Below are 20,519 nucleotides of genomic sequence, written 5' to 3' on the forward strand. Positions count from 1 at the left end.
ACTGCCTTTTCCCATTGGGGAGCTTTCAGGAAAAGGGCGGGAGGGGAGAGGAAACTTAAAATCAGCATCGCCGAAATAGAGTAACAGTTTTATTAGTGAAACACATTACGTAGCTTGCACCTGCACAAGTCAAACTATACAGAAAGGGTTGGAGACGGAGCTTATCGATTTCATCACCACTTTAAGCAACAAAGCACAATTTCAGTCCAACTTTCTGTCATAAATCATTGAGATCTTTCAATCGAATAGAACATAACATAAAGTACGCACCTGCAATTTCTACAAAAGCAGGAAACTGACCATAAAAACAGAAAAAGGAAAACAACTTTTCATTGAGTAAAAGGGGATCCCTGCTCATATGAAATCTTCATGTTTTGAAACTGACTCTCCCTTGCTCACAACAGACATTAAAGTAAATCACATTCTTGCAAATCCATACATAACTATGTATCACACTTTTACTAGCTTTTACTAGCACTGCATTTTACAAATGGAAGCATTGACATACACTGTACACGCACATTTGACCCACTGGGATGCCATCGATTCATCATGGGATGGTTGCAAGATGGAGGAGGCATGAAAGCCATGCATACATACACTTTCGACATCCAAATATAATTAATGAACAGCCCCCAGCACATGATACATACCACATACAACTCAACTCAGCTCAATTTTTTAAATTGTTTGACCTCTTGAGGAAACAGTTTGTAAAGACAATTTATTCACGACAAAGAGACTAGTGAAATGGAAACTCACAGTCAACCAACTATGACAAAGAACAGGCAAAAGATGATAAGAAGACAGGAATGTTTGAAAGAGGGAAAGAAAAATAAGAAAAATATAAAACAGGTTGATAAATGAATCACCAGTAAGTCAGTGGGCAAACCATTCGATCCGCCGGTCCGCCCATTACACACAACTTACAAGAAGAAATGTAACAGTACTATTAAAAAATGCAGTTAGGGTACAACATATAATTTCACATATTGGTATTACCATATCATCAGATCTTTGATTTCAAATCAATATTCACTCAATCAGATCAGGATGGCTAAACTAATGTAGCTTTTCATGAGAACTAGGGTTTGCATACCACAGGCCAATATTTTTCATAAGGTTAAATTGAGACATGCTGACAAGCTGAGTAACAACCTAATTTCATGAATTGAAGAGCAGAAATTCTTTAAGACTCTTCGGAAGAGGCAAGGCAGAAACTGAATGATTTCTTAGATGAAACAGGATAGCATCCCGACAGGCACTCTGAAGACTAACAACTGCGAAACAGAAAAAAATTTCATTAATATTATGCCAGACACAAACAATGAAATTGCACAAATAAGCCATGAGGAATAAGATAACAAACCTCCATATAGTTGAACAATTCTAACTTGTTTGGTGGTCCCATAGACATCAACAACTGCGTGTATGGGTCCTTCTTTGTATGGAATGTCTCTGGTGCAAGGGCCTTGATCTTCACCATTTATGACAAAATGCATTTCGGCATTGCCATTTTTTAAAGGTACATAGACAACTCCGATCCTGCTGCCGACATCAGTTGGCAGCATTTCTTCGCCTTTATTGGAGGATGATGGCCTCAGCCAACTCCGTGGAATTGTTCCTCTAGAGGTTTTAACACTGTGACTAGAACCTAAAAACATCTGTACACAGTCTGATTTTAAAGGAGTATCGTCTTCTTCAGAAATATTGTTCATTTGGCAATCAAACCGATAGACATTATTCTGAGTTTTTGATATACCATAGATCCAAGACTGCCCCATGTTTGCTAACTCAGGCAGGGCGTATGAAGGGAAGTTACCATCTGGGGTCACTGCACATTTAGGGTCTCGCTGCGTGAGCCCAAGCCTCATATACCCACTCCAGCCTCTTTCATTTTTCTCAATTTCAAGCAAAAATATTTCACCTGGCATAAGTGGCTTCTCACTAAACGTCACAGCATTTGCGAAGCTAGCTTTCCTGAAGGCCACGGTGTTGTCTTCCAGCAGAATGATGTTGTCGCCATGGTGGGGATGAAACCGGGTAGTCACTCTCCTACTTTCGGTCTCTGTCTTCCTGCCCAGCTCATCCAGCTCAAAGGGCGCGCTGCTTTCCTCCAAATGCATCAGCTGGCTCGACTGCCTCAAAGTTTCCATTTTTGATCCAGGTTAAGCCCCATCCAAGGGGCTAGGCGCAGGCACACTACAGGTTGGCAGGTTCGCAGCGGCAACCGAAGGCAACGGAAGCGAACGAACTAGCCTTTTGGAAGGCGAGAATTCACATCGATAGAGGATAGCATGTACTATTTTACGGTCCTTAGAGGTTGTTATCAGAAGTCTTGGGATAAATTCATGCCATGGACGGTCAGAACACAGCAGACTCTAACTTCTATGGAGGGTAGTTTTCCGTTTAAATTGAAACGAAGAAAGATACTTGACATTTGAACGAGACAACCGTTTGCGAAAAGGGAGTTCCCTCAACGTGACACAATTGACAAATGTTCAAATATGAGAGCAACAAACAATAAATGACACAACCTTTGCACACAACACCACCACACAACTCCAGGCCAACGGCGATCGTCAATTGTCGAGTTGTGTTTTCGAACCGCGCTTGGTTTTTGGTGCCGCCACACGTAAATAACAAAAATGGCGTCGTCTCAAGATGCCTGGTATCTCTCGTTGCTTGGTTTGGCTGAAAACTTTCGTACTTCGAGTCCTCCCGATATTAAGTTGTGCATTCAATGTCTGCAAGCGGTTTTCCACTTCAAGCCACCTCATAGAGTCGAAGCCAGAACCCACCTCCAGCTTGGGAACATCCTACTACAGCACACGAAAAACATTGACCTGGCCATTACTCACCTAGAACGAGCGGTAAAAATAACTACTGTCATTTTACGTTATATTACCATCAAAATTTGATTCATTGATGGGCGCTTCAGTTGCTGGTATCAGTTGTTGTGTGCTGACGATGTTGATGAGTGACTTGTGTTGGACATAACCTGCAAATTGAGTGTTTGTGGTCGAGTATCTTGGAGCCAAGCGCTCTTGTCCTTGTTTCCATCCGATAGACATGAATGACCACAGAGCCTCTATCAAACTCAGTCGACAAAAAGTGCATGCTTTGCATGTCCAATCTTCAGCTTTTCAGATTTCCCAAATTTTGCTTTATCCATTGATGCATTTCACGTGAATGGAGACTTTGTGGATCAAAAGCTGCCTGGCTGTGTGTGTTTGTGTACTTTGACAGTTGTCTGAGATTGCCGTGCTCTGAACTGCCGGTTGGTCTCACACGAGACAGGCTACATATGATCTTCTATGTTTTAGTCTCCAATTGGTTTACATGTATGATGCAATTCAAATGACGATAGTTTATTGCCTTCTTTCTAATTTTGTTATTCTTTCTTTGCCAGTGGATTTTGTCGCAGACCATAAATCAATTCGACGATGTCAAATTTGAAGCTGCAAGTGTATTGGCCGGGCTTCATGACCAACAACATCAATCTAATCTTTCTAAGCCTATTTTAAGAAAAGCAATAGAACTATCTCAGCACAGTATTTATTGGCACTGTCGACTGATATTTCAGTTAGCAGTAAGTGTACTTTGTTCGTGTCTTGTGGTGGTTTCATCCATCTTTCATGTCTGCTATAACTCATTTTTATGTTTTCATTTTTTCTATTTAGCAAATTCATGCAAGTGAGTGTGACTACGAACTTGCAAGTAGTCTTCTTGGAGTTGGTGTCGATTATGCACATATTTCATCTGCTGCATACACTCGCGTATTATTTCTTCTTAGCAAAGGAATGGTATGTTTCAAATATATTTTCCTGTGTGTCAACTTATACTTTACTTAATTCAGCAACCTCTCAATCCAAATTTACATTTTTTTCAGCTATTGCTAATAGACAAGAAGTTTAATGAAGTTCTACCCTTGCTCAATCAAGCAGGCCACCTAGTAGACAACTGGCAGGGTAACCAGTATCAGAAAGAGTACTTAAGAGTATTTTTCCTTGTTTTACAAGTAGGTTGAGTCTTTTGAAATCCTAGCCATTGTGTAGCACTACCTCTTCAATGTTTACTTCGTGCTTTACACTGCTGTTGCTCGTTCTGTTCTCAGGTTTGTCACTATCTCATGGCTGGTCAGGTGAAGAGCGTGAAGCCTTGTCTAAAGCAGCTGCAACAGAGTATCCAGACAATCATGATGCCGACTTGGCCTACAGACGAAGGTACTGATATCAGTTTGTTTTCCTTATGAGGAAACTTAATTGCCAATATTAGATGGGGGGAAAAGATGTGGGCATTATGGAAGTTAACTGTTAACTATCTTCTTTTTCAGTGGTGTCAAATGGAAACTCAGGGGAGATGTTCATTTGGATGCCCAAACAACACCTTTATGTCTTAGTATACTTGGTCACAGTAATGCACTCTATGCAAGCAGGTTACATGAACAAAGCTCAAGAATACACAGATAAAGCATTAGCACAAATAGAAAAATTGAAAGGTAAGCTGTTTTCAGAACAAGTGTTTGCCCACTTGCGTATTAAAATACCGAATCATTTACATTGACCACAATTATTCTTTTTCAGTTCTCGACAACAAGCCTATTCTTTCAGTATTTCAATTAATGCTGTTGGAGCACATAGTCATGTGCCGATTAGTTATGGGAAACAAGACCCTGGCTCTGCAAGAAATAGCGCAGGCTTGCAATTTGTGTCAGCAGCATCCTCACCTCCTTAAATCACACCGACCTCAACTACATACCATGCTGGGTCTTTATGCTATGAGTATGAACTGCATGGATGCAGCAGAGGTCCAGTTTCAATCTGCTCTTCAATCATCTAAAGAAAGGGACTTGAGGACTTTTGCAAATTTAAATCTTGCAATAGTATATCTTCGAGCTAAGCGGGAGCAAGAATTTGCTGGACTCCTCGAAAGTATTAACCCTGAAAATCTTCCAACTCATTCTCACAGTCTAAGAGCAGCTGCCTATTATGTTCAAGGACTGCAGTCATTCTTTCAAGCTCGCTACAATGAAGCCAAGAGATACTTAAGGGAAACTTTAAAAATGGCTAATGCTGAAGATCTGAATCGTTTGACTTCTTGTTCCCTTGTTCTTTTGGGCCATATATTTTTATCATTGAACAACTCTAGAGAAAGTATGAACATGGTAACTCCAGCCATGCAGTTAGCAAGTAAAATACCCGATGTTCATGTTCAGCTATGGGCATCAGCAATTCTTAAAGGTTAGGAGGAATCATCTTGAATTTTTTTCTTTGAGTTTGATTTAAAATTCTTTATTAACTTTCTATTCTTTTCTAGATCTGTATAGAATATCTGGTGAGGTGAGTAGTGAAAATGGTGCCTACACCATGCACTGCAACTTCTCTTCAACCCTCCTGAAGGACCACTTTGCATCATCAAGAATGAGTGAACATAATTTAATTCAATGGACCGATGGTCCTTTCCCAGAGGTATTTAATTCTACACCATCAACTTCAACATCAACAGGACTCATGTAGTGCGGAAACAAGTCAAACCATGGAGCACTGTGCTGGTCACAGCTTTAATACATAGATCTAAGTGACTTTATGCCATGTCGTGACAATTGGTTCATAACTGTGCTCATTGATCAACTGTTAAAAATGAAATGTTATTTCATGATGAAGGGGGTGTTTTTTTTAAAAGGGTATAAATATGGTACAACAATTAATTTATAAACATTCTCACTTCTTCACACTTCTGTCATGATTACAGATTCTTTTTACTGCTTTGCCATGTTGCTCTTCCCCTTCCCCAACTTTTTCTCTCCATTTTTGGTGTTTTCTTTTCTGCAATTTTTAAAGAACTTTTTGGTGATAAACGTGAAGGCCTTTTGCCTCTTTTGAGTTGTATTTTTTCTTCTTTTTTAATGTTTGGGACAATTTCTTCTTTTGGCTTGTCCCTTTTTGTAGCTTGTCCTGTACTTTGCTAGACTTTTAATGACTTTATAAACTTCACATGGAGCAGCATTGATTTTCATTCTTTTTATGTTGTGACTTGTTTTGCAAGCTTTTGTTCATACATAGCACAGTTCTCATTATAAACGGTAGCTTGTACTTAATTAGCTGTGTTTTTATATATTTTAGAGTTTGTGACAAAGAAATTTCCATGTGTTAATTTGATAGGAGTCAGGGCCTCCAGTTAAAAATATATACCTATGTTAAATTCAGAAGAACTACTGTATCACTACATCTCTCATTTGTCATTTACTGTATCTACCGTAGCCTAGCTTTGTTTTTTCCCGAGAAACAAATCGAACTCATGCTTAAAATCATCATCATCATCATCCTTAACACTAGGTTTGGCTCAAACTTCGGAATCTAAGGATCCTGTGAAGTTAAGCCCTTGAATTGAAATCTACATGACTATTCTTTTGTACGTCATACTGAAGGGTACCTGATATGTAACTGCATAGGAATGAATGTATTTATTATTAATATTCTATACCCCGTTTTTGGAGACAAAAATTTGCTTATAATTTTTTTGTCCTTTGTTTTTTGAATTGCAGCCGTTTTAATAGAACACTTTATTTCAAGTGCCCACTTTTAAGTCAGTTTTGTCCTGGGGAGTTGAAAGGTATGATGTTGAATATTTAAAGACTGAATTGTACTTTCAATGAATGTAGTTGTGACTTTCAAAATTTCTCACTTAACTAGATTAATTTCTAATTTAATGTTGCATTTTCAACTCTGATGATGGATTGGAAACCTCCTTTTGTCATGTTCAGGAAAGAAGAGGCTGTGAAGTGTGTAGAAGGCAAGCATTTGCATTGATTTAATTTACAATTGTGCCATAAGAATACTCCAAAGTTAAGGAAATAAATGCTCATTCTCGAAATGGTACTGTTGTAGTAAGTGCTTAGTGCATTAAGTCTTTGCTTCATAGTACACAAAAGTTCAATGTTTGCTGCTTGTCTCGCCTCTTATAATTTAACTGTTACTGGGGACCAATGTGTTGCTTTATTCGGTCAGGATTGATTTTTTTGATTGCTCAGATGGTTATTAAATCTTCATGTAAAATTTTCACCCCAGAACAAAAATTAACTTAGTGTAGTTTAAATCTACATTGTTACTGTTGACATATCCTAAAGTGTTGCACAGGGAACGAGATTTCCAAACAGTAGCCCTGATCTGAAGCGTTCAACTTTTCCTTAGGAACAAGTAAAAATTTTACAAACGAAGTTGGTTACCATTGTTATGTAATAGTACTGCAGTTATATTTGTTGATTGAATAGTACTGGCATTTATCAGTGTTACACTGTGCATAACTGTGATGTAACAGACGTAAGGCATTATGTAATTTAGGTAACAAGGTTGAGAGTGTACTTTAGATACAAATTAGCAATAATTCTGTGTATGATTTGCTACTTCGGCATGTTTGTTTTAGCTTTAGTATTCTGACTGTACATACAGATTTATTGTAAATAAAAAAAGATCATATATTGTATACTAAAGACAAATGCCAGCCATGTAGTACTCTTTTTCTTTCTCCTTCCTTCATTTGGATCTATACATTGCATTGCATCACCCGGGAATCGTCTTTGGTCAAAAATTAGAAATAAAATAATGCAGGTCCGAGTGGTGTTGTATAATTTTTATAAAGTAGATTTTATATACACTAGGCAAAAGTCGGCCTTCAAAACTCAAGTTGATTTGGAGGTGAAATATAAAGAACAGATCTTGAAGCTTCATGTTTAACAGTCAACTATCACATTTCACATGATAAATGCTACGAAATATCAATATCATAAGTAAAATGTTCCAAACAAAAAAATTAAGGATTTGTGAAGAGATCCATGTTGCTTAATATAAAGAGATAACAGGCCGCCTGCCAAATTTAACCAAACAGTATCTATAATTAACAGTCGAAAGGAAAAATAACAGAACCAGTGACAAACACATGAACAATGCTGAATACATGTAAACAAAATAATTTAGTTTACCCAAAAGTGATGGTAGTTTGTTGTGGTATCAAGCTTGACACTATTTAGTGTGCTTCCGTCTAAGAACTCCGAATCGTTCATAGAGGTTGTTGCACACATGTCGTTAAATTGGCCAAATACTTCAAGCAAAAAGGATACTATCTAGGAAACACTGAAGCCTGCTCTATACAATTTACGGTTCAAATTAAACATAGACCTTTCCACAAAGAGAACAAATTTGAGATGCGGGCCTGCTGATTGCAGCCGTATGCTGTGTTCAAATTACCCATACATAGTATGAGAGTTAACATCAAAGCCAAGAACGACCACTAAAACACATATAGCGGCACCGAGACACATGATGCTACTTCCACCAAATATGTACAATCAAGAGAGGCTGGGAAAAAGATCCTCAAATCCGAACCCACAAAAGGCCTAAGACAACACCCATATATTGAATTCTAGTATTTCATACAATTAGGCATATAATAAAAGAAATTCGAAGTAATGGGAAACACATCCTATTACCGTCACATAAACCCCAATATCACGTACAAGAAATGAATCATTTAAAACAGGAATACACAAGTATAATAGCATGAAACATTAAAAAAAAAAATCTCAAACTAAAACATTTCAACATAACATTGTTAAACTTTGGTTTAATTCTTCTATTCCTGATCAGGCTATGTTAAAATATATCAACATTTTCTGCTGACATATGGAAGAATCGTCACTTAAATAAGCACCATAAACAGAATAATCGTTGAAGAGCAGTTAGACCAACAGAATTAATCTCATAGATGTGACCAACCAAACAAAGCGTTTTAGTAAATGGTAATTGCAGGTCTATTTGAAACAATAATTTTTAAAACAGAAATCAACACAAACATTGAGCACACAAAAGGGCCAATTTTGTTACACCGAGAAACAAGTTTTCCACATGGAAATAAACCTTCTAAAATGAAGTACACAAACAGATCTTAAGTGGGCTATGCTCACCCTACATATGCCTCAATAACCCCGGACATATAAATAACATTGACAAAACAACACATAAAACAAATAAATATTGAACCATCTTTAACCAGCTTAAAAAAAAAAAAAAACCTTCTTCCTAAGAGAGAAAGAAGAAAATAGTTAAAAAGGAACCGAAGGCAAGAGAAAAGCTACATTTGGATCAAGCACAAACCAATAGTAGCGGTAATAAGTTGGTCGACTGTGAAGATCACAACCCATTACATAGAACAAACAAAAGCAGAAACCTTGCCACTCCCTTCCCGAAAATGTAAATTTGTTCTATAAAAAAGGCTATCAAGTTCTTTAAAACAAAATTCATAACAAGCATCTAACAAATACTTAAACAACTCAATGGTCTAAGATTTTGACAAAAAAATTAATCACACACATCCTTAATTAGTATTGTAGCCCATCTAACTGGATTTCCTACAGAAGTCAACCATTTGAATACGTGCAGAACACATTTGTGAGGTTTCAATGGACACTATTGATGTGAATAAAATACATTCAATACAATTACTCCACTATTTCTTCTTGAAATAAAAGTTAAAAAAAAGGCGGTTTCAACACAAAGTTCCAGTTATAATATAAATGTAAACGATTCCCAAAACAGCTAGAGAGAATGCTGATAGTTCTACACGAGCTTCATCCAATTTTCCTAAAGGGAGATTAACTACTTAGTTTAAGTTTACCACAAAAACAAATAAAGATTGAGCCATTGCAAGGTGGAGCAAACAGGTTAAGTGGTGCACAACGTGAGGTACAAAACATTGAAGTAATGCAGTTTATTCAACAAACCAGTTTTAAAGAGGGTTTGTCAAGAGTATGTATAAGTAGTCCAAAATTTTGCAGGCCGATCTAACAACACCCCAGAACCATATCCAGCAAGGTGGTTGGGAGATCAGTGACATCCTCAGGCAGCAATTTCCGATCACCCAATAGACTGGTCTGTAAATTTTCTGGCAAATTAAGATTTAAAACCTCAATCTAGCCTTAACTTATACAGCAGACAATTCTATCATTCTATGTTCTTTCCATTCATATTTTATTAATCAGACAAAGTTCTCATTTAAATCAAGACTACTTCCAAAATGTTCTAGGTTTCAGACAAAGCAGAAAATTAAAACAAAGCAACCTTACAGGATAATGGATGGACTTGCGAGCCGCATACCATAATACAGTTTTAACAGAACATTTTTATTTAAATACAACATTTTGTTAAAACAAAGTCACTGGTTTCAAATGACAGTCTACCAAACACTTTCAGCCAGATAAGATCACAGTCTATTGGCTTTTATCAGTAACAGATGAAATAAGTAAGGTTCTAATATTGGCCAATTAATTGAAGTAGCCTTGAATTAACCCAAATTTAGACACCAGTTGCTTTCCGCAGATCTGCCAAAAAGTATGACGGCTGCAGATCTGAGCTTTGTTGCATAAGGAGAAAATTCTACTTCGGAACTGTATTAAAGTTGAAATAACTTTCATTTCTGGTGTATCTTGTCAAGTGAAAAGCTTTGTAAAGTAAGTATAGCAGCAAGCAGATATCTGTGCTAAAACCAATGTCTACATTGGTCAGAAGTTCAAAATTAATTCTTTTTTTATTTTTATGTTTTTGAAGTGGAACATGTATAAAGGTTTCATGTTAATACTGTAAACAATCACACATGTCAAGGGGGTTGCTGAGAACGTAATGCAGCTAAATTAGCAGGCTTTAACATTTCTAGTAGATACTGCTGTCTTAGCTCGGGTGGCAAGGAGTCCTTGTTTGCCAGCATTCCTGCAAGTTCTTTGGGTAGTGGTAATGGCAATGGTACACCAGCAGCATGGTTTGAGGAAGATGAAGACTTCCATGAGCTTGAAGACTGTTGAGAGACTTGTGCTTGGGGATTCAACATATCAAGCAGGTACTGACGTTGCAGATCTGCGGCCACCGGCCCCTTGGTGCCTGCTGACATAACCTGGCAAAATAAAAAATAAATAAAGCCAAACCCTCAGAATGACTAACAAAAATAAATGAGCACTATACTTGAAATGAAGAATTGGTCTTAATTACCTCCGAAAGAAGGTCAGCAGGTATCATAGAGGAGGCCGAGTGGCCGAGCGACCCTCATGTTTTCCAGTTGTTCATACTGTGGGCACTGTGGTGGCTGCTGTGACGAGATGAAGGCGAGGAAGCAGTCATGTCCATGAGGTATTGCCTCTGTAATGTCTCTGCCTGACGTTGAAACTCTGCCAGGTTGGCGGCTGCTGCTGCAGCTCCTTTACCACTAGCCGCCCCTGCGGCCTGAGCCTGGGCCTGGGCCATGGCAAGCTGGTATTGGTACAGAGTAAACTGCAGCATCTGTGCCGAGAGCTGGTGTTGGTTCAGGCCCCCAACACCACCAATTCCACGCAGCAGCTGTTGCTGTAAGGCTGCTGCAGCTGCAGCCTGCTGATGACTGCTGTACTTGCTGTTCTCCTGAGCAAGCTTTGACAACGGAGGAGTGCGAGAAGAACTATTGTTGGAAGGAGGTGTAGGGACATGACGGGATGGAGGGATGGTTGGCGTAGAAGATTTGGGAGCAGGTGATGGTGTATGGGAAGGAGTATGGGAGGGGGTGTGGGACGGTGTATGATGGCTGTCTGGTTGTGGAGAAGCACTGCTGGACTGAGCCAATCTCTGCTCAATTTCCTGTTCCTGTTGGAGAGCTTTGACAAATGCTGTTTTTAGGCGGTTTGTGTGTTCTGCTTTCAAAGCCTTTTTCACATTAGTAGTCACGCACGACTCGCAAATAACCTTCGGATCTTTTCCTGAAATTTTATCAAAATTAAAATTAAGTTTGGTAATTCCTCAGATGAAGTGAATTAAACAACAGTTTAGTGGAACAATAGTCTCACCTTTGGAGGAGTTTTTCTCCCATTTCCAAACAGGAGTGAAGTTGGTGCCACACTGAGTGCAGCGGAAAGGTTCTGGAGGCACAGGTGTCTTGTTGTCCTTGGTAATGAAGTCAACAACATGCTCCAATCCCAACAGATACACAAAGTCTGTATTTGATGGGTTGGGGATGAAGTGCATTTCTGGAGGTGGTGGTTTAGGAGGAGGGATCTGGAAGGAAAGCATCCATTAGACAATTAATCTTGAGCTAACAAGAAAAATCATGCAGAAAATTTAGCAAACACCTACCTGAAGTAAAGTCTTCTCCAACTGTTTGCGTAGAGCAAGTTTAGCTGCAGCTTGTCGCTGAGCTGGAGTTTGGTTGTCCTCTCCTCGACCACGATCCTGTCCAAAAAAACACTTAATTAAAACTCACTGGGAAATTTTAAAGCATAATTGGTTTGGAGTCTACTACCAACATGAAAGAGATTTTCAGTCACACAAGCATGGCATAATGATAAATTGTGTCTTCTTCTGTGGGCTTGATAGTAAATTAAAAAGGAGGTCGCACTTAAAAAAAAAAAAACATACCTGCTCTTGCGAATGAGCACTGACACCCTTTTCATTTCCAAGCAGCTTGCACATAATAGATTGATAAACTAACATTTCAGTCTGGCTTTGGTTAGGCGGATGGACTAGGTCAAAATAATTACCTGTGGTTGTGGGGTTGCAGCAGGTGAGTGGTGGTCCTTGCTGAGACGATCATTGACTGCATAATTAACTCCATGACTGCTTGATCTTCCTAAATTACTGCTTCCTGCAATGAAATGTACTCAGTAAGAAAACCTTGTCATACAAATTGTAATCTGTTTGTTAAGAATTGCAAACAAAAGCTCACCTCTTGACATGTTGGTTGGAGTCAGGGTGGTATTTGGAGGTAGAATAGGAGTTGCCGTTGATCTATTGCTCAGCAAAGGAGGAGGCAGGCTACTGCGTGGGGGTGGCTAACAAGAGCAAAAAAAAGTTAAGACTCCATTTCAATATTGATAAAAAATAAATTAAATGGATAGAACTTACCACTCCTCTGCTAACAGGCAAAGGAACATTCGGTGTAGGTTGTTTGTGGTGGTTTCTTGCTAATGAATGAGCTTGAGTTGTATTTAAGTGCGAATGAGAATGCGCAGCAGAGGGAACACGATCAATCGTAGTTCCAGGGATGAGAGTTGAAGTAGTTGGCTTAACCATCCCCGGTAAAACTTTGGTGCCTGCTGGAGGTGGTACGGCAGAAGGGCCAGACGGTTGTGATGATCCAGAGGAGGGGGCAACAGCAATGTTTTCTTTCATTTGCTGTGACTGTCGCAGTTTTTTAAGAAGAACCAGCTTCATCTCTTCGTTTCGCAGCTCCTCTCGAAGTTTGCGAAGCATTCTTTCTCGTTCCTCAACCTCGGCAGGTGAAAGTTCCTGTTGGTAATGATTAATATGTTCATAAATTAAGCAAGGTTAGAAGTTAGAAGATATAAAAGAAATTTGATTGCAGGGAAAAGTTACCTTAATGGGCAAAAGGGGCGGCATTTCACCTAAATCACTTGAGTCACTCTCATAGCCATTTGAGAACCCATTTAACTTGGGCTCCTCATCTGAGAGAACTATGACATCAGGGCTTTCTACATAATTACGTGGCTCAAGCCTTGGGCGTAAGCTTCGTCTTGATGATTGATATTGACCGTCCACATCCCTCCTTAACAAACTACGGCTTGGAGGCGGCTCCATGGTTCCAGGCTCAGATGGAGGTGCAATAGCTGGGGCGGCAGTTGGGGTAACTGAGGCGGTATTTAAGCTAGGTGATGATGTTGCTGATCTTGGTGAGCTTGTGACGGCCTGCACAGTGAGTGGCAAGCCACTGAGTTGCAAAGGGAGTGATAGTGGCAATGGAACAACCACTGGAGCATTGCTTCGAGATTCCCCAGAAGGCTTTGACAAGTCGAGGGTGCCATCACTGAAGTTGTCTCGTCGTGCTGGACGGCTACTGGAAAGGAAGGGGCAAGCATGATTAATTCAGTTGGACACGAATTTTAGAGCAAATAATAGCCGCAATACAAACCTTGCACTAAGGTCTATGACAGCATCATCATCCACATCCATCTTCTCCATCACAGAAGTGGTGGAGAAGCTGAGGAAGTCTATGGGCCCCTACAACAAAAAAAAAAAAAAAAAAAAAAAAAAAAAAAAAGGTGTAATGAAAGAGGAAGACAGATTTGCAAATTAAGAGACAAGATTGAATGGCTGCCCTGACTTTGCATCTATCGCTTGAGTCATTATTATAAATTTCCTTCCACATCAAATGAGCAGCCTTCACACAGTAAATTGATTTGTGATATGATTTCAAAACAAAGAAAAGAGCAAAAGAAAAAAAAAGTCACATGAAAACTTAAGAATACGGCAAATAATATACTGAAAAAGAATGATAAGTTGGAAAAGCCGATTCATACAAAACAATGGAACCAAAGGACGTCAAAACTAAAACACTAACAGAGAAAATAAAATAAAATATAAGTAAAAATCACTCTGGAAAAAGAGCCTGAATCATTGATAAGAATCTCCATGGAAGCTGATAAAAGTCATGAGAAACAATAAAATAATTACACTCTAACTACCAAAAAACACCAGTAGGCCAAAAATAACAATAATAAAAATTTGGAGCCTCAGTTTATTGTGCATTTGGTATTGATCGCAATCAATGCAGTACGCGTCAAACTTCGAAAATTGGGTTATGTTTTCATGCCACAGTTTACACACAGGTTCCCACAACAACACACATACACACACAACACCCCCTCGCTGGGCGCAGGCGGACAAATTTGAGGCGAAACGCAAACGCTGGCCAGCCGGTTCGAGCGCGCTTGGCCGAGCGGGCTTAAGTTTGACGAGGTTTCGTGAAAACGCGACGTTGGGAAAACATTTGGGCAGCCATGGCGGATAGTCATTAGCAAGTGCCTGGGTGGCTGCTAGGCTGGTGGGTCGCGGGCAGCTCGCGACTTGACGACCGCAACCACCCCGCGGCCGCAAACCCACACAAAACCAACTCGCACCGCAAATTCCAAATTGGCGGCCAGAACCGCGCCCCGCCGGGGGTCGGGCAAATCGACGGCAAATCTAAATTCACCTCGCGATGGGAAAGGGGTCTAGGCTGGCAGCCGCGGCGACGGCACGGACACGGACGGGCAGACGGCGGTCCAGTTTAGCGAGGCACTGCGGTCTTTGAACTCGCGCTGCTGCTGCGAGATAGCGGCCCGCGGGCCGGGCCACTCGAAAAGCAGACTCGCGATAGGCGCGGCCAAGTCGGCCGGATCACAGCGCGTAAAGCACCTACCAGCAAAGGGCCTAACTCCCTCGGATTTAGCTTCACCGGCAATGACACCCGCACTGTTGCTGCGGTTGCAGCGGTGGCCTGCGCCTCGTCTCGCCAGTCGCCTGGGGCCAGGCAGGCAGGCAGCGGGGCCTTTGGGAAGGCGCCCAGCACAGAGCGGCGTCGCGGCGGTGGCGGCGCGGCAGTAGCAGCAAGAGCAGGCGGCACTCGTACGAGTAGGTTACACGACAATTAATGCCAAGATAGAAGACTTGAAATTCGCCCCGGGAGGGCGTCGAGCCGCTGTGCCGACCCGAGAGGCGATGCCCGGGTTCGAATCCCCGTGCTGCGCCGGCGAAAAGGCCAAATTTGCGGCCCGACGCCTCTAGAGGTGCTAATTGAACAAGCTTTCCACCAAAGCGGTGTTGATAGGCTTGAGCCCCTTTGGGCCTTCGCCGTTCATCGAGGTCGGGGCATTCACTGATTTCCCGTCGAAGCGCCGCAAACTCACACAGAGCACCGTCGCGTAAAAAAGCACGTCACACACGCACACTCAAACACAATTGCACTTCACGTCTGACAATCACTGGAGATTAGCAGGATAACATGACAGTCGAACCCGAGTGACTGTTCAAGGATGGGGAAAGCGCCCTCCGCTTCAGCGCTTCAGGTTGTCACTCGCAGGATTCGGCCGAAAGCCCAGAGAACGAGTCCTCGCCGATTTCCGGGAAGGAAAGATGCTAACCTGCAGCAGACGACCAAATCACAGGGAAATTTGACACCGCGGACGGGCCGCCAAGGTGCCAAACGTCGACTATGCAAAAACAAAAATTAGGGCTCCAATATGGCGTAGCCTTATACAAGTAGATGTCCGGTGTTCCTTTTTGGGTCCGTTCCGTCGCTCCGCGCGCCGGCGTCGCGGTGTGCACGCCACGCCACGCCGCGTCGCCGCCACCGCAACCCCCCTCCACACCGCCCCCGTCTCACACACACATTCACAGACCCGCTGACCGAGGACGGGACGGGCACTGGGCACCCCACATGGGGTACCAGACCAGCGCGATAATGATAAGGGGGCAACATCTGATATTTCTGGGCAGAAACCAATTTAATGCCATGGCATCGTCATGGACTCCACCATGAGAACACTGTCACCGATTCAAGACTCCCACAGTCCGTCAGTACCTAAATTTTACGATGAACTTTGGGACAGAATGTCACGTGCGGCCCAGAATGTCACCCTAACACCACACCACTTGTAGCATGCATCTATAAGTAACGCTTCTTTCCCCAGTGCACTGGTTCTTTTGTCCCACAACAAGGGCCAGGGCACTGGGCGGCGTCACATGTCACCTTGTTGAGTGTGACGCAACAGCAGGAGTTGAAGATTACCTCAATTGTAGGAACAGCGTTCCACTTGAGTTTCCTTTTTCCAGCAATACGAGCCTCCTCAAAGTGATGCGCCTCAAAATGCAGCTGAAATTTAAATCAATAAATAAATACATGGCACACTATTGTCACTTGTGCAATCTCAAGACATAAATTCCACTGAAGCATACTTCACAAACAGCACTATGTTTGCTCATGGTGACATCTGCCGGTAGCATCTCCATCCATTTCTTCATCATTTGATGATTAGAAATTGGAAACTGTCTCATGGCAAGGCCGCTGCCATATCTTGTCTTGCACCCAGGTACACAGCACCTGCTGGCACCCATGTTGTCTGGAACACGAGCACGAGGATCCACAGTACCGGTAAGACATTGCCAAGATAATGGGACATTTCCTTCGATACTCCTTGACATACCTTAGGAAAAATACGAAATCAGGCCGGAAAACACGTGTCCCTTTCAAAGAGGCATGACGACACCACGTTCTTTGCCACCCACTAGTAACAACTCTCGACTGCTCTCGACCCAAACGCAACCTGACAAATGCCTCATCTTGTTGCGACACGCCGAAAAAACAAAAACAAAAAAAATAGTGAACAAACAGGATTTCCTATTTGCAGGAAGAACTCGACTCTAAATAGGTACATCCGTCGTCTGCCTCAATGACGGATCATAGTCTACCAATTTTCGCTGTCGCAGAATTTCGGAAAGACCCGAACGGCTGTCAGAGCACTTCAAAGTTTTCCGAAACAGACTGAAATAAGAAATTAACAGCACAACTTCTCGCGGTTTCGTCGTTTTGCTGCTGTCACACATTTTTGACAGAATATCCAGCTCTGATCTGGTTAAACTTCGCGGGCTTGTAGGCCAAAGTAGGCACAACTGGAAAGTCCAAACAGATAAGAGAACTAGAAAAAGCAAGACAAATATTTGTAAAAAACGTGAAAATAAATTTGGTAAAACGTCTTAATGGTGGCAACTTAATTATTTTTAAACCTAATTACTTCTAAAATGCGTTCACCTGCAACGCACTTCCGTTCGCCAGGGTTGGCAGCTCCGACGTCCTTCGAGCGGCTTCCGGAACACACTTGTCTTCTCTCTCGCTCTTGCACGCATCGCGGCAGTGCAACGGAGACAGACAGCGCTTTCGACCGCAGCAGAAGCCTTCACCCTCACCCTCACTCCACTCCCGGCTGTTGAGGTTCAGCAGGTCAGCGATTCGGCGACGCTGTCCTTTCCTTGCTGTTGCTCAGCTGAGCTGCTTAGCTGGTTCAAGGTGACTTTTGGTCGCCCGTGATCGCTCCTTGGGTGCAAAACGGCGTATCACGTTCTAGTCGCTTGAGGCCCTGCAGAGCTGCTGCATCTCCGTCTCCATGTCAGACAGCGCACCGAGCCCAAAGAAAGCAAAGATGGCCAACTCCCTCGCCCAGCTGAAGGCCCTCACCACCGTCGTGGCCGACACCGGCGACTTCGAGGGTATGTCAAGCGGCACCTTTTGTTGTGTCCGGGATCTTTGAACGCGTTTGTTGGATGCGTTGACAAGCTACGCCCCTCTGTCGGCGCCTCGTCCGCGCTGTTAACCTGCTGGCCGGCCCCGACACCTGTTTGATTTTGAATTATCAATCTTTTTGATTTAACTTGTCGTTTAGAGTTTTATGCTAGTATTCCTGAAGGATTGTTAAGTTAGCGTGCTTCATTTTCATCCAAGTATGTCTTTGGGTGGTCCGGAACAGTCGGCTTGGTTGTCTTCAAGTCAATTTTGTCGAGTCATATTATATAATTGCAGTCCGGTACATTGTCTTGTCTGTTTCAGCCATGAAGAAGTACAAACCCACGGATGCGACCACAAACCCTTCCCTCATGCTTTCTGCTGCCAACATGCCGCAGTACAAGCACCTCATTGCTAAAGCTGTGGAGTATGGAAAGAAAGTTGGCACGTAAGTTTACCGCTGAAATTTTGTCGTCAATATTTGTTGTGTTAATAGTCAATGGGTATTGTCAGTTTGTTGGCTCTTATGTTGTTCCTGTTAGTAGTAATTTGTTTTATGTTTGTCAATAGGACCGTGCCTGAGGCTGTTGATGCTGCTATGGACAAATTATGTGTCCTTTTTGGTGTTGAAATCTTGAACATCATTCCTGGTCGCGTGTCAACTGAAGTTGACGCAAGGTATGTTGTTGGCAGAGCTCTGAGTGCAACAGCGGAAGTCAGATGATAAATTTCTTATCATGTGTGACTTGCCTTTTCGACAGGCTTTCATTTGACAAGGAGGCCAGCATTGCCAAGGCTCGCCGCATCATCGAGCTGTATGAAGAGCATGGAATTAAGAAGGACCGTATCTTGATCAAGCTGGCTTCAACATGGGAAGGCATCCAAGCAGCTAGGTATGTAGGCAATATTTTTCAGATGCACTGTAAGTTTTCTGTGACTGTTAACTCATTTTTCACTTTTTGCTTTTCAGGGAACTGGAGTCCAAGTATGGAATCCACTGCAACTTAACTCTCCTTTTCTCCTTTGCCCAAGCTGTTGCATGCGCTGAAGCTGGAGTGACTCTGATCTCGCCATTTGTGGGCCGCATTCTTGACTGGTTTGTCATTTATTGGTTCAAATTATTGCTATATGTCAACTGCTTGATTCCTTTCATTTGAAGCTGAATTTTTGTTTCCACCAGGTTTGTTTCAAACACCAGCCAAAAGCAGTTTGCTCCTACTGAGGACCCAGGAGTCAAGTCAGTCACAAAGATCTACAACTACTACAAAAAGTTTGGGTACAAGACTGTTGTAATGGGTGCATCTTTCAGAAACACAGGTAAATATTTTAGGTATTTCTGTCAGCTGAAGTAGTTTTTCTCTTCAACCACAGTTCATTTATTTTAAACAAATGTAACTTTCAGGTGAGATTCAGGCCCTGGCTGGATGTGACCTTCTTACCATCTCCCCCAAACTTCTTGAGGATCTGGAGAACAGCCATGAAGAAATTGTCCCCATGCTCTCTCCTACCTCTGGTAAGCTTTTGCTTCAATGAACTTAAAACAGTCCAAACTTCAAGAACCTCACTAATAGCTCATCTAATTACAGCTCAGAAGTCTGCTCTCCAGAAAGTCAGCATGGATGAGGCAACTTTCCGCTGGGAACTCAATGAAGACCAGATGGCCACTGACAAGCTCAGTGATGGCATCCGTAAATTTGCTGAAGATTGCAGAAAGCTTGAGAAGACAATTTCTGATCTCATTGCTAAGTAATTCTACACAACTCAAATTTGAGTCTTCAAGCTTAGAAGCATTCCTTTGTCCTTCTACATACCTCTCTTGGTAGACCGTTTTACATCATGTGTCTTATTTTACTTAAACCAAAACAGTGATATCTTATGTACAAAAAGAAAATTAGGAAAAGCTGGTATTTGTAATGTACTTATAGGGTTTAGAGTAATGTCATTTTGAAGTACAAAGGTTGTGTGCATTTGTATGCAGCATGATTTATAATTTGTTAATAGGTTCCCATTTACAGGGTGTAGGAGTAATTCTGTTGACATTCCTCCATTTTACATTTTTAGGTGTGATATTCTATGATGTGTTATTTGATGCCAGTTTTCTATTTTTTTTTGGTTTACAAAGTTGACAGTGTATTTGAATCAAATAATTTGAACTGTATTTTTACGCATTTTAATAAATTGATCCTAAAGTGTCATCTAAGTGGAATGTGGAAATTATTTTAAGCCCGATTCCGCTCATGATTTTAACGCTTAACGCCGAGAATCACGTAGGGATTCGGCTAGTAGGTGCAAAATTAAAATCTACGAACTCCGAGTGACCCCGACCCGAGTGACCAGGAAATCTGATTCCCCGCCACGGCTTGCAACCCTGGAGGACCCATCGCTTCGCACCGAAACCCTTTCAGGCCATCGTAGATGTGGGCGCCAAAAGTGTCGTGAACTTGCTTGCGCTTCGC

At 41.8% G+C, this 20,519-nt stretch overlaps 4 protein-coding genes across 13 annotated transcripts; 2 read left to right on the forward strand and 2 right to left on the reverse strand.

Moving 5' to 3' along the window:
* Positions 1 to 69: 69 nt before the first annotated feature.
* Positions 70 to 2,605, reverse strand: LOC117647954 (neuralized-like protein 2). Its single transcript, XM_034389965.1, has 2 exons — positions 1,370 to 2,605; positions 70 to 1,280 (listed from the first exon to the last, which is right to left on the reverse strand). Exons 1-2 carry the CDS (start codon positions 2,154 to 2,156, stop codon positions 1,165 to 1,167), a joined length of 903 nt encoding a protein of 300 aa, XP_034245856.1. The 5' UTR covers positions 2,157 to 2,605; the 3' UTR covers positions 70 to 1,164.
* Positions 2,606 to 2,648: 43 nt separating this feature from the next.
* On the forward strand, positions 2,649 to 7,503 carry LOC117647949 (MAU2 chromatid cohesion factor homolog). The gene is made up of 8 exons (XM_034389961.1): positions 2,649 to 2,873; positions 3,413 to 3,592; positions 3,684 to 3,806; positions 3,893 to 4,021; positions 4,118 to 4,226; positions 4,337 to 4,501; positions 4,587 to 5,243; positions 5,320 to 7,503. Exons 1-8 carry the CDS (start codon positions 2,649 to 2,651, stop codon positions 5,517 to 5,519), a joined length of 1,788 nt encoding a protein of 595 aa, XP_034245852.1. The 3' UTR covers positions 5,520 to 7,503.
* A 114-nt stretch (positions 7,504 to 7,617) lies between these two features.
* On the reverse strand, positions 7,618 to 17,143 carry LOC117647948 (transcriptional repressor p66-beta). Of its 10 annotated transcripts, none has more exons than XM_034389951.1 (12): positions 16,991 to 17,143; positions 16,743 to 16,906; positions 16,576 to 16,659; positions 13,939 to 14,027; positions 13,386 to 13,860; positions 12,915 to 13,298; positions 12,736 to 12,841; positions 12,551 to 12,654; positions 12,147 to 12,242; positions 11,861 to 12,068; positions 11,037 to 11,773; positions 7,618 to 10,941 (listed from the first exon to the last, which is right to left on the reverse strand). In XM_034389951.1, exons 2-11 carry the CDS (start codon positions 16,899 to 16,901, stop codon positions 11,091 to 11,093), a joined length of 2,388 nt encoding a protein of 795 aa, XP_034245842.1. In that variant the 5' UTR covers positions 16,902 to 16,906; positions 16,991 to 17,143; the 3' UTR covers positions 7,618 to 10,941; positions 11,037 to 11,090. The 10 variants fall into 10 exon arrangements, with proteins under 10 accessions (XP_034245842.1, XP_034245841.1, XP_034245848.1 ...); XM_034389950.1 differs by having other exon boundaries at positions 13,386 to 13,863; XM_034389957.1 differs by lacking the exons at positions 16,576 to 16,659; positions 16,743 to 16,906; positions 16,991 to 17,143 and adding an exon at positions 15,929 to 16,082.
* A 559-nt stretch (positions 17,144 to 17,702) lies between these two features.
* Positions 17,703 to 20,158, forward strand: LOC117647950 (transaldolase). The gene is made up of 8 exons (XM_034389962.1): positions 17,703 to 18,050; positions 18,388 to 18,511; positions 18,634 to 18,741; positions 18,825 to 18,956; positions 19,034 to 19,159; positions 19,244 to 19,380; positions 19,466 to 19,576; positions 19,650 to 20,158. The coding sequence occupies exons 1-8, from the start codon at positions 17,948 to 17,950 to the stop codon at positions 19,811 to 19,813; spliced, it is 1,005 nt and encodes a 334-aa protein (XP_034245853.1). The 5' UTR covers positions 17,703 to 17,947; the 3' UTR covers positions 19,814 to 20,158.
* The last annotated feature ends 361 nt before the right edge of the window (positions 20,159 to 20,519 follow it).

This window comes from Thrips palmi, unplaced genomic scaffold (assembly GCF_012932325.1).
Source record: "Thrips palmi isolate BJ-2018 unplaced genomic scaffold, TpBJ-2018v1 HiC_scaffold_3, whole genome shotgun sequence".
NCBI classification, from domain to species: Eukaryota; Metazoa; Arthropoda; class Insecta; order Thysanoptera; family Thripidae; genus Thrips; species Thrips palmi.

What these genes read in the sequence shown, in the direction of transcription:
- LOC117647954 (XM_034389965.1), bottom strand. Translation starts at nt 2,156, where the DNA reads ATGGAAACTTTGAGGCAGTCGAGCCAGCTGATGCATTTGGAGGAAAGC. An exon ending in AATTGTTCAACTATATGGAG is followed by an intron (nt 1,281 to 1,369) that starts GTTTGTTATCTT and finishes TCTGTTTCGCAG; the next exon opens with TTGTTAGTCTTCAGAGTGCC.
- LOC117647949 (XM_034389961.1), top strand. Translation starts at nt 2,649, where the DNA reads ATGGCGTCGTCTCAAGATGCCTGGTATCTCTCGTTGCTTGGTTTGGCT. An exon ending in GACTGATATTTCAGTTAGCA is followed by an intron (nt 3,593 to 3,683) that starts GTAAGTGTACTT and finishes TTTTCTATTTAG; the next exon opens with CAAATTCATGCAAGTGAGTG. An exon ending in TATTTTTCCTTGTTTTACAA is followed by an intron (nt 4,022 to 4,117) that starts GTAGGTTGAGTC and finishes TTCTGTTCTCAG; the next exon opens with GTTTGTCACTATCTCATGGC.
- LOC117647948 (XM_034389950.1), bottom strand. Translation starts at nt 16,901, where the DNA reads ATGGGTGCCAGCAGGTGCTGTGTACCTGGGTGCAAGACAAGATATGGC. An exon ending in GTCATAGACCTTAGTGCAAG is followed by an intron (nt 13,864 to 13,938) that starts GTTTGTATTGCG and finishes CTTCCTTTCCAG; the next exon opens with TAGCCGTCCAGCACGACGAG. An exon ending in TGGAGAAGACTTTACTTCAG is followed by an intron (nt 12,069 to 12,146) that starts GTAGGTGTTTGC and finishes CTTTCCTTCCAG; the next exon opens with ATCCCTCCTCCTAAACCACC.
- LOC117647950 (XM_034389962.1), top strand. Translation starts at nt 17,948, where the DNA reads ATGTCAGACAGCGCACCGAGCCCAAAGAAAGCAAAGATGGCCAACTCC. An exon ending in CGACACCGGCGACTTCGAGG is followed by an intron (nt 18,051 to 18,387) that starts GTATGTCAAGCG and finishes TGTCTGTTTCAG; the next exon opens with CCATGAAGAAGTACAAACCC. An exon ending in CATGCTCTCTCCTACCTCTG is followed by an intron (nt 19,577 to 19,649) that starts GTAAGCTTTTGC and finishes ATCTAATTACAG; the next exon opens with CTCAGAAGTCTGCTCTCCAG.